Genomic DNA, 10,917 nt, shown 5'->3' with positions numbered 1-10,917 from the left:
TGATGAGTCAGGTTTGTGGACAGAAAGCAGTGGGACAGTCACTTTAGGCCATTTCATGACGTCTTTGTGGCCTCCTCCCTGTGGTAAATTTGTGTAGTCCTTGGGAACAGTGTCTTGTCAGGGTAAACACTGCTGGGTGTGGGGTCTGGCAGGGAGGCTCCGGGTGTCCTGGGCCCTGTGCTGGGGGTCCGCCTGTCAGGGATGGGGTCATCGTCTCCTCAACAGCCTCCCGGCTGCTGCTAGGCAGGGCTGTGTCCTCCACTGGGGACCAGGGGTGGGGGGGTCCCCGTGGGGTCCAGGGGGAGAACATGCTCCAGCTGCAGAAGGGACACTTCCAGGGCAGACACTCTTCTTCCCACGTCCGTCCACGTGGTAAAGGTGATGGGGGTACGTGTCTCAGTGTACCAGGCGTCTGTTGCCCTATTTGGGCATTTCCGTCCGGTACGGAGCAGAGCCTGCACCCCACTGACTCACCTGTAAGGGGCCCCATGACCACAGTGAGAAAGACCAGCTGGCTGTGGGGATTGACCAGGGGTGCAATGGAGCACTGAGCATGGGAAGCTGACCCAGACTCTGCTGGGGTGGTGGGGCGACGCTGGTCACCCCGGCCTGACGGAGCCTTCACCACCACCTTCTACGGGCTCCTTCCCACCACGCGCTCTGAGTCTCCACCCCGTGCCTGGCAGCCTGATGTCACTGTTCCTCGGGGCCCTACCTGAGACCCTGTGACAGGGCTGGGAGTGTTAGGTTCAGACCTCTGGGCCTCAGGTCAGCACTGCTGCCCCATACATAGGAGACATAGGGCTGACCTCAGACCCCAGTAGTGAATTCCCACCTTCTCAATCCAAGGGGAGAATCCCACCTTCTCAGTCCCAGGGGAGGACCCCACCTTCTCAGTCCCAGGGGAGGACCCCACCTTCTCAGTCCCAGGAGAGGACCCCGCTTTCTCAGTCCCAGGGGAGGTCCCCACCTTCTCAGTTCCAGGGGAAGATCCCACCTTCTCAGTCCCAGGAGAAGACCCCACCTTCTCAGTCCCAGGGTAGGACCCCACCTTCTCAGTCCCAGGAGAGGACCCCACCTTCTCAGTCCCAGGGGAAGATCCCACCTTCTCAGTCCCAGGGGAAGACCCCACCTCCTGAGTCCCAGGGGAGGACCCCACCTTCTGAGTCCCAGGGGAGGACCCCACCTTCTGAGTCCCAGGAGAGGACCCCGCCTTCTCAGTTCCAGGAGAGGACCCCGCCTTCTCAGTCCCAGGGGAGGGCACCACCTTCTCAGTCCCAGGAGAGGACCCCACCTTCTCAGTCCCAGGGGAGGACCCCACCTTCTCAGTCCCAGGGGAAGATCCCACCTTCTCAGTCCCAGGGGAGGACACTGCATCTCCATCCCAGGGGAGGACCCCACCTTCTCAATCCCAGGAGAGGACCCCACCTTCTCCGTCCCAGGGGAGGACCCCACCTTCTCCATCCCAGGGGAGGACTCTCGCCTGTCACACTCAAGGCAGGAGAGGCTGGACTGGGTGTCCAGTGTGGCGCCAGAATTTCTCTGAACCCCACCAGGGCAGAGGAAGACTGTCATGGAAAATCAATGCCTCTGGGGGCTGCAAGGGGGCCCCCGTCCTTGGGTTTCCCCAGGGCTTGGTGCCAGCCTATTTGGCCCCACAGGGAAGTGGACAATGGGCCCGTGGGCCCATCTGGCTCTGGTTTCCTAATCCCTCTTGCTCCTGGCTCAGGCCACCCACTCGTGCCTGGGTCCCTGGGCTCTGGAGGAGAGGACAGTTGCTGGGCCTGGGGCTCGCGGTGCAGCGGGGTGGGAGAAGGGACTACATCCCAGGCCCACAGGGAGGTGCTGGCCAAGGTGCTCACTGTTGCCGGGCACTTGCTCTGGTCATACGTCTGAGGGGAGCCTGGCTCAGGGAAACAGGGGGTCCCACACCCCCGTCCGCTCGGTGTCCACCTTGCCCAGGATCTCAGTGATTGTCGAGATGAGTGCTGCCCACTTGCCCTGAAGCTTGGGAACCACTAGGTCATGATTTGAGGAGTCCGAGCATTCCGTTCTCCCCGAACTTCCCAGAAGATGAAGTTCTGGGCTCACAAGGGAGGCGCCAGCCTGGGGCTGCGTCTGGGCCACTTCCCCTCGGGGACGTCCGCTCCCAGCCTCCAGCCAGGCCTTCCGTGCCCCACAGGGTGTGTTTCAGTTAAGCGTCCCCTGGCTGGGCTTCCCAAGTTCCAATTACAGCTAATTCCAGAGACTGGCTCGGCCTGGGAACGCGAGGGGATTAGAGGGTGTGCCGGGGCTGGGGGCCGGACATGGGGCTGCCAGTGGGAACGGGCCAAGGGGCAGAGTCCACACGAGATGGGGCAGCCCCTGGACCTCCCAGGAGCCCACACGTTCCCTGGCTTGGGGGCCTCGGGCCCCTGGGAGGGGAGGCTGGGGGACCAGAGTGGGAGAGAGGAGCAGACATGGGGCAGTGGTCCTGTCTGGGAGCCCCCCTCGGGGAAGAGCCTCGTTCAAGCCTGGCTCTGTGGGGACGCTGGGCAGGGTGGGCTGGGGCCGGGAGGGGCACGCGCCTGCCAGGGTGTGGTGGCACAGGACCTCCGCACTGGGCCCGGTCCTGCTCGTCGCTGGGAGGGCGTGTGTCGGAACTGGGGTCACTGGTGCTGAGGCATCTTGAAGAGGGCTACCTTTACCGAGGGCTCAATAAAGATTAACCGCAGATAACTTGAATCAATATTTCCAAGGTGGCACCTCAGGAGCCCCCGCAGCTGTTTTCTTGATAACCTGGCAAACGCCCCACCCACCCCTCGCCCCTCCCCTGCTCTCCCCGCCTCTGCCGGTCCTGCTGGGCCATATAAGGCCCGGACCCCTGCCCCGGTTGCTCTCCCTGCCGCCCTTCTGAGCCACCATGGGGCTGCCACTAGCCCGCCTGGTGGCCGTCTGCCTGGCCCTGAGCTCGGCTGGGGGTGCAGAGCTCCAGAGAGGTGAGAGGTGGCAGGGAGGCCGGGGCGGCCCGGAGCAGACGTTCTCCCTGGGAGTAGGTGGCCCTGCTCTGCCCAGCCTCTGGGGTACACCACTTGGGCCGGGCGTCCTGCCCCCCAAACCCTGCTGGCTTTGGGTGGAGGAGAGGAAGGAGGGAAGGTGGTCTTGGGTTCGTGCCGTCCCTTTGAAGGTGATCTCCTGGCCCGAATGCGTGTCTGGGAGGTGGTGCCTGTTGGAAACACCCGAGCTGAGCCTTTGTCCAGGGGCGTGTGGGGCAGGCAGGGGCAAGTAAGAGGGGCCGAGTGTCAGGGACCTTGGAGGGCCAAGGCCAAGACGGCCTTCTGCAGCGTGGGGTGTTTGGCCACATGATGAAGGAGTCGTTCCAGAAAAGACTGCTAGTGTAGGATGGGGACATCTCCATCCCGTGGGGGTTGGGCGACAAAGCCACTGGAGGGGAGCCGACCTCCAATGTTTGGACACGGTGTGGGCGCCGTCTGAGCGTGCGGGGACACAGTCCCACTGGAACTGTGGGGTGGCGGGAGCAGTGGGAGGGTACGTGGATTCTGGCGGTGACAGGGTGGGGGACGCTGGGCCGGGCGGACAGGGTGCCCAGGGTTCCGGAAAGCCCCTCTTCCCCCGCTGCCTGCCCGGCAAATGTCCTCATTCTGTGCCAGGCTCAGGTGCAAGGGTGTGGCAGCTGGTGATGTCCTTTCGGGGGTCTGAGACCCCCCGGGCGGGGTGACCAAGGCCAGCAGGGGCCACTCCCGCAGGACGGCCTCACGGAGGGTCCTTGGAGGGCGGCTGCCGGGCGGGGCCGTGGGACGGGCCTCCTGGGGGCCGGGCTGCTCACCCCTGCGTGCCCCTGTTCCCCCAGAGGGCAGGACCCAGAACCACGGCCACAGCGTCTGCAGCACTTGGGGCGACTTCCACTACAAGACCTTCGACGGGGACGTCTTCCGCTTCCCGGGCCTGTGCGACTACAACTTCGCGTCCGACTGCAGGGACTCCTACAAGGAGTTCGCCGTGCACCTGAGGCGGAGCTCGGGCGGCGACGGGGGGCACCCCCAGCTCGAGTACATCCTGGTGAACATCAAGGACGACACCATCTACCTCACCCGCCAGCTGGCTGTGGTCAACGGGGCCACGTGAGTGGGCGCGAGGGACTCCTGGTCCCGTGGGGCGGCTACCGCCCCTCTGCTGGGGCCCCAGGCAGCATCCACTGTTACCCAGGCTCAAGTTACAGAAGGGGGAGCAGGCGGGAGCCCCTCCCGCTCCCGGGCAATTGTCCCCCATTGTCTCTGCAACAATGGGGCTCTAAGCTGCATTCCTGCCCAGCGCCTTTGTCTCCCCACTGTCTCCGTGGGGTGGGTACAGGCCCACGGAGCAGAGCTGGGGTGAGCTAGCGCCTGGGCCAGCCCGGGTTAGGGGTGGGCAGAGCCTGGCTCCGAGGACAGGGCCCTGAGGGCGGCTGCGGACAGGGACACAGGCAGGCAGAGGGTGGAGGGCCCCAAGGAGCCCAGCCAGCCCAGGTGGCCCAAGCTGGCCCAGAGGGCGGCCACGCTGTCGGCGGCCCCGGCATGGCTGCCTGGGAGCCGAGGCCACCCCACCCACCCGACGCGCAGACTCAGGCCCGCCTGGCAGGGGGATGGCGGAGGGCCTGCCGCGGGGGGTGACTCTCGCCCGGCACCCCTGCCCCAGGGTCAGCACGCCGCACTACAGCTCCGGACTGCTTATCGAGAACAGCGACGCTTACACCAAAGTGTACTCCCGAGCTGGACTCACGCTCATGTGGAACCGGGAAGACTCACTCATGGTGGGTGCAGCCCCATGTGAGCCCGGGGGCCGGGTTCCACCACCAGGCCTCTGGGAACCTGGGAGAGCACGGGACCCTTGTCACGAGGGGTTCTGCCGTGGGCTGGCAGTGCCGTGGGGGCGCGGATTCGCAGCCGAGGTGCGGCCGTGCAGCCCGCCCAGGGAGCGGCCCCTTGGGCCTGGGGAGCCGGGCTGGCCTTTCCCCGTCCCAAACCCCTCCTGGTCCTCAGTGACCCCTGGTGCCAGGACGGCCCGGGCTGACCGCAGCCCTCTGGCCACCCCCGACGCCCACTCAGAGGAGGCGCTGAGGCTGGCTGTGGGAGGCTCACCCTGGCTGCCGCGGCCTGTGGTCTTGCGGGCCCCCAGCCCCTCACCTGCACCTGCCTCCTCTTCCCCCAACAGCTGGAGCTGGACAGTAAGTTCCAGAACCACACGTGTGGCCTCTGCGGGGACTACAATGGCCTGCAGACCTACTCCGAGTTCCTCTCTGACGGTGAGGGCCTCCTCGGAGGCATGGCGGGCGGGGCGGGTGGGGCGGGCGTGCAGGCTCTGGGCGTCCCCCGCTGACTGGCTGTGTCCCCAGGTGTGCTCTTCAGCGCCCTCGAGTTTGGTAACATGCAGAAGATCCACAAGCCCGAGGTCGTGTGCGACGACCCCGAGGAGGCGCCGGCCCTGGAGTCCTGCTCAGAGCACGTGAGTCGCTGGCCGGGACCCCTGCCTGGGGGAGGAGCCGTTCCTGGGCTGGGGGTCTATGGACAACACGGAGAAGAGGTGGGCATGGGCCGGCCTCACCGCGCTCCCGTGTGCGTCCGCAGCGCGCCGAGTGCGAGAAGCTGCTGACGGCCACGGCCTTCGCGGACTGCCTGGGCCTGGTGCCGCTGGAGCTGTACGTGCAGGCGTGTGTGCAGGACCGCTGCCAGTGCCCGTCGGGCACCTCCTGCGTCTGCAGCACCCTCGCCGAGTTCTCCCGCCAGTGCTCCCACGCGGGCGGGCAGCCCGGCAATTGGAGGACCTCCGAGCTCTGCCGTAAGAGCCGCGCTGCTGCCAGGGTGGGTGGGGAGGCGGGCACCCATGGGGCCCTGAGTGTTGGGGGGCCTCTGGGGGCAGGGCGGCCCAGCGCCCTGGCCCGGGAGGAGCCGCGTCTGTGCCCTGCTCCCTGGCCCACTGCACTCCCCTCCCCTCGGTGTATGTGCCCACGGTGCCCGCTCAGGGGCCTGCCTTTGCCCTTCTAGCCAAGAGCTGCCCCGGGAACATGGTCTACCTGGAGAGCGGCTCGCCCTGCATGGACACCTGCTCACATCTGGAGGTTAGCAGCCTGTGTGAGGAGCACCGCATGGACGGCTGCTTCTGCCCGGAAGGTGTGTGCGGTGGAGGCCGTGGGGCGGGGGCTGGGGGTGGGGGCGCTGCCCCGATGTGGCCCCCTCAGGCCGGTGCACCCAGGGACCCAGGGGCAGCTGTGTGGGGGGTGGGGGCAGCAACAGTGCCGGAAGCGAGGAGCGGTGCCCCTTTCCCTGGAGAATGCCGAAGACCCCCCAGCATACACACTGGTGGCTTTGGGGAGTCTCACTGGGGGGACACCTTCCCGGTCATCACTCCGTGGGCACATGTCCTGCTGCCCCACTCACGGAGCCTGGAGGCCCCCAGGAAGGTGGTCTGGAGCCAGGCTCCCACAGCACGGGGAGGGGTCACAGGTGTTGCCCAAAGGACCAGAGGCACCTGCGGGGATAGCCCCACTTTCCGCACGCCGGCCTGGGGCTGTGGCCCCACCAGCGGGAGCCCCGGTGTGGGGATTCCGGCCTTTCGGAGGCTGGCCGACTGTAACGTCACGTCCCGCATCGTCCAGGCACCGTGTACGATGACATCGCAGGCAGCGGCTGCATCCCCGTGAGCCAGTGCCACTGCAAGCTTCACGGGAGCCTGTACTCCCCCGGCCAGCAAATCAGCAGCGACTGCGAGGAGTGGTGGGTCCGGGGCCCAGGGCTTAGTGGCATACTCCTGAGCGGGGGCCTCTGTGGGGGCTACCCAAGGGCACCACTCACCCTGCACGCGGCCCTGGGCAGCCTGGCCCAGCGTCACGAAGAGCTGCATGACAGGCACGAGCTGGACCTGCAGGCTGAGGCCGGAGGCAGTGCTCACCAGGAGGTGGTAGGAGGACGGTTGGAAGATGGAGAAGCTGGCTGCAAGGCAGGCGGCAGGGGCCCCGGCTGGTCAGCAGGGGCTCTCGAGCCATGGGGCCGCCCTCCCACCAGCAGCCCCCAACCCCGCTGGGCGCCCCGGGGGCGGGGCTCACCTGTCACGTGGGGCAGGTTCACCTGCAGCTCATTCAGCAGGACGCTGCCGTCCGACTTGAAGACCAGCACCTGCAGGAGGGGCAGAGGGGACGGCCGGGCTGAGAAGGTCCCCGGGGACCCTGGGGTACTGGGCGGGGGGGTGGGGGGCACCCACGTTCTTCTTGTCGTCGGCCAACAGCACCACTGTCTTCAGGCAGGTCTGCTTGTCCGTGGAGCCGCAGGGGGCCAGCTCACCCAGGAGGGCGTAGGAGTCGTTGTGGTCGCCCTGCGGGGGACAGTGGCTGTGGTAGTGACTGACATGGAGCCTGACGCGGGGCCAGGCCCCAGCTCAGCCCACCCGCTGCCTGGCCAGCTACCTTGATCAGCACGTAGTAGCAGTCCCCGTGGAAGGTGTACTTCTTCCCATCGAAGGTGGTGATGTGGGAACCACCCTCCAGGGCACAGGTGCCTGGGCACGCCAGGTCTTTGCACACCCAGCGGCCGGCGGTACAGACGCTGTGGGCGGTGGAGCACAGCGTCAGGTTCAGCTTCCCCAGCAGCCCTGCCCCCCCAGCCCACCGGCCCCAGCCCTGCCCCCCCCAGCCCTGCCCCCCCAGCCCTACCCTCCAGCCCTGCCACCCCAGCCCTGCACCCCCAGCCCGCCGGCCCCAGCCCTGCACCCCCAGCCTGCTGGTCCCAGCCCTGCCATCCTAGCCCTGCCCCCCCCAGCCCTGCCCCCCAAGCCCTGTGTCCCCAGCCTGCTGGCCCCAGGCCCTGCCCCCCCAGCCCTGCCCCCCAGCCCACCGGCCCCAGCCCTGCCCCCCCAACCCTGCCCCCCCAGCCCTGCTCCCCAGCCCTGCACCCCCAGCCTGCTGGCCCCAGCCCTGCCACCCCAGCCCTGCCCCCAGCCTGCCCCCCAGCAACCCCAGCCCTCCACCCCAGCCCCACCCCAGCCCACACCCCCAGCCATCTCCCCCAGCCTGCCGGCCCCAGCCGCACCACCCAGCCTGCCGGCCCCAGCCGTGCCACCCCAGCCCTTACCGGCCAGCCCTGCCCCCAGCCGTGCCACCCCAAGCCTGGGCCCGGACCCACCACTCGCGTCGCTGCTGATTTGCTGGCAGAAATTACTGGGAGGCAGCATCCCGTGAAGGCAACGATGGCACCGGGCTCACGGGGATGTAGCCGCTGATGCGGCCATCGCACACGGTGCCTGGACGAGCGGGACGTGACGTTACAGTCGCCAGCCTAAACCGGAATCCCACACCGGCTCGGCGGAGCCAGGCCGGCGTGCAAAGTGGCTATCCCAGGCCTCTGTCCTTTGGGCAACACCTGTGACCCTCCCCGTGCTGTGGAGCCTGGCTCCAGCCATTCCTGGGGCCTCCAGGCTCACGTGAGTGGGAGCAGCAGGACATGCCACGGAGTGATGACCGGGAAGGTGTCCCCCAGTGAGACTCCCCAAACCACCCAGTGTGTATGCTGGGGGTCCATCTTCCAGGGAAAGGGGCACCGCTCCGCCCGCACTGTTGCTGCCCCACCCCCACACAGCTGCCCCTGGGTCCCTGGGTGCACGGCCAGGCCACATCGCAGCGCCCCCCCCAGCCCCGCCCCATGGCCTCCACCGCACACACACCTTCCGGGCGAAGCAGTCACGTCTCAAATGCTCCTCACACAGGCTGCTAACCTCCAGATGTGAGCAGGTGTCATGCAGGCGAGCCGCCTCCAGGTAGACCATGTTCCCGGGCAGCTCTTGGCTAGAAGGGCAAGCAAGGCCCCCTGAGCAGGCACCGCGGCACATACACCGAGGGGAGGGGAGTGCAATAGGAGCAGGGCACAGACGCGGCCTCCGGCCGGGCGCTGGGCCGCCTCTGCACCCCAGGCCCCCACACCTCCAGGGCCCCTTGGGTGCCCGCCCCCACCCACCCTGGCAGCAGCGCGGCTCTTACGGAGAGCTCGGAGGATCCTCCAATTGCCGGGCTGCCGCCCGCGTGGGAGGACTGGCGGAGAACTCGGCGATGCTCAACCGACTAGCGGTCCCACACGCCTGCGCAGTACAGCTCCAGCGGCACCAGGCCCAGGCAGTCGCGAGGCGCGTGGCCGTCAGCAGCTTCCGCACTCGGCGCGCTGCGCAGCACACGGAGCGCGGTGAGGCCGGCCCATGCCCACCCTTCTCGTGTTGTCCATCAGACCCCCAGCCCAGGAACGGCTCCTCCCCAGGCAGGGGGTCCCGGCCAGCGACTCACGTGCTCTGAGCAGGACTCAGGGCCGGCGCCTCCTCGGGGTCGGCCGCTACCCGACCTCGCTTGTGGATCTTCTGCATGTTACCACTCGAGGGCGCTGAAGAGCACACCTGGGGACACACCAGTCAGCGGGGGACGCCCAGAGCCTGCCGCCCGCCCCACCCGCCCCGCCCGCCAGCCTCCGAGGAGGCCCTCACCGTCAGAGAGGAACTCGGAGTAGGTCTGCAGGCCATTGTGTCGCAGAGGCCACGTGTGGTTCTGGAACTTACTGTCCAGCTCAGCTGTTGGGGAAGAGGAGGCAGGTGCAGGTGAGGGGCTGGGGGCCCGCAAGACCACAGGCTGCCGGCAGCAGGTGAGCCTCCCACAGCCAGCCTCAGCGCCTCCTGATTGGCGTGGGTGGCCAGAGGGCTGCGGTCAGCCGGGAGCCGCCTGGCACCGGGGTCACTGAGGACCAGAGGGGTTTGGGACGGGGAAAGGCCAGCCCGGCTCCCAGGCCCAAGGGCCTCCTGGCGGGCTGCACGCCGCACCTCGGCTGCGAATGCGCCCACGCACTGCCAGCCCACGGAGAACCCCTCGTGACAAGGGTCCCGTGCTCTCCCAGGTTCCCAGAGGCCTGGTGGTGGAACCCAGCCCCGGCTCACATGGGCTGCACCCACATGGTGAGTCTTCCGGTTCCACAGAGCGTGGAGTCCAGCTCGAGTACACTTTGGTGTAAGCGCCTAAGCTGTTCTCCGATAAGCAGTCGGAGCTCAGTGCGCGTGCTGACCCTGGGGCAGGGGGTGCCGGGCGGAGTGCACCCCGCGGCAGGCCCTCCGCCATCCCTGCCAGGCGGGCCTGAGTCTGCGCGCCGGGTGGTGGGGTGGCCTCGGCTCCCAGGCAGCCATGCCGGGCCGCCCGACAGCTGGCGCTCTGGCAGCTGACTGGGCTGGCTGGGCCCTTGGGCCTCCACCCTCCGCCTGTGTCCGTCGCAGCCAGCCCTCAGGGCCCTGTCTCGGAGCCAGGCTCTGCCCACTAAGGGCTGGCCAGGCTAGCTCACCCCCAGTTGCCGTGGCTGTACCACCCACGGAGACAGTGGGGAGACAAAGGCGCTGGGCAGGAATGCAGCTAGAGCCCCATTGTTGCAGAGACAATGGGGGACAATTGACCCGGAGCGGAGGGCTCCCGCCTGCTCCCCTTCTGTAACTTGAGCCTGGGTAACAGTGGATGCCTGGGGCCCCAGCAGAGGCGGTAGCTGCCCCACGGGACCAGGAGTCCCTCGCGCCCACCACGTGGCCCCGTTGACCACAGCCAGCTGGCGGGGTGGCTTGAGGTGTCTCCTTGATGTTCCACCAGGATTACTGAATGCGCGAGGTGCCCCCCGCGCCGCCCGAGCTCCGCCTCTGGTGCACGGCGACTCCTTGTGGGGAGTCCCTGCAGTCGGACGGTTCCGTAGTTTCATTGCAGGCCGGAGAGCGGAAGACGCCGTCCCGTCGCGGTCTTGTAGTGGAAGTCGGCCCTGCATGCTGCAGACGCTGTGGCCGTGCTCGGGTCCCTGCCCTCTGGGGGAACAGGGTAACGCAGGGGTAGCAGCCTGGGCCCCAGGAGGCTCCGTCCCACGGCCCCCGTCCGGCAGCCGCCTCCAA

At 67.8% G+C, this 10,917-nt stretch overlaps 1 protein-coding gene across 1 annotated transcript in view; it reads left to right on the top strand.

The window, feature by feature from the left end:
- Positions 1–2,902: 2,902 nt before the first annotated feature.
- Positions 2,903–10,917, top strand: part of MUC2 (mucin 2, oligomeric mucus/gel-forming) — a 30,354-nt gene continuing 22,339 nt past the window's right edge. The window contains 10 exon segments of the mRNA XM_040638798.1: positions 2,903–2,978; positions 3,851–4,121; positions 4,675–4,789; positions 5,191–5,281; positions 5,372–5,481; positions 5,604–5,814; positions 6,021–6,146; positions 6,632–6,933; positions 8,951–9,200; positions 10,628–10,846. Coding sequence (XP_040494732.1) covers positions 2,903–2,978; positions 3,851–4,121; positions 4,675–4,789; positions 5,191–5,281; positions 5,372–5,481; positions 5,604–5,814; positions 6,021–6,146; positions 6,632–6,933; positions 8,951–9,200; positions 10,628–10,846 — 1,771 coding nt within the window.

This window comes from Ursus maritimus, unplaced genomic scaffold (genome assembly GCF_017311325.1).
Source record: "Ursus maritimus isolate PB19 unplaced genomic scaffold, ASM1731132v1 scaffold_23, whole genome shotgun sequence".
NCBI lineage: Eukaryota > Metazoa > Chordata > Mammalia > Carnivora > Ursidae > Ursus > Ursus maritimus.
This window is presented reverse-complemented; position numbering and strand designations above follow the sequence as displayed.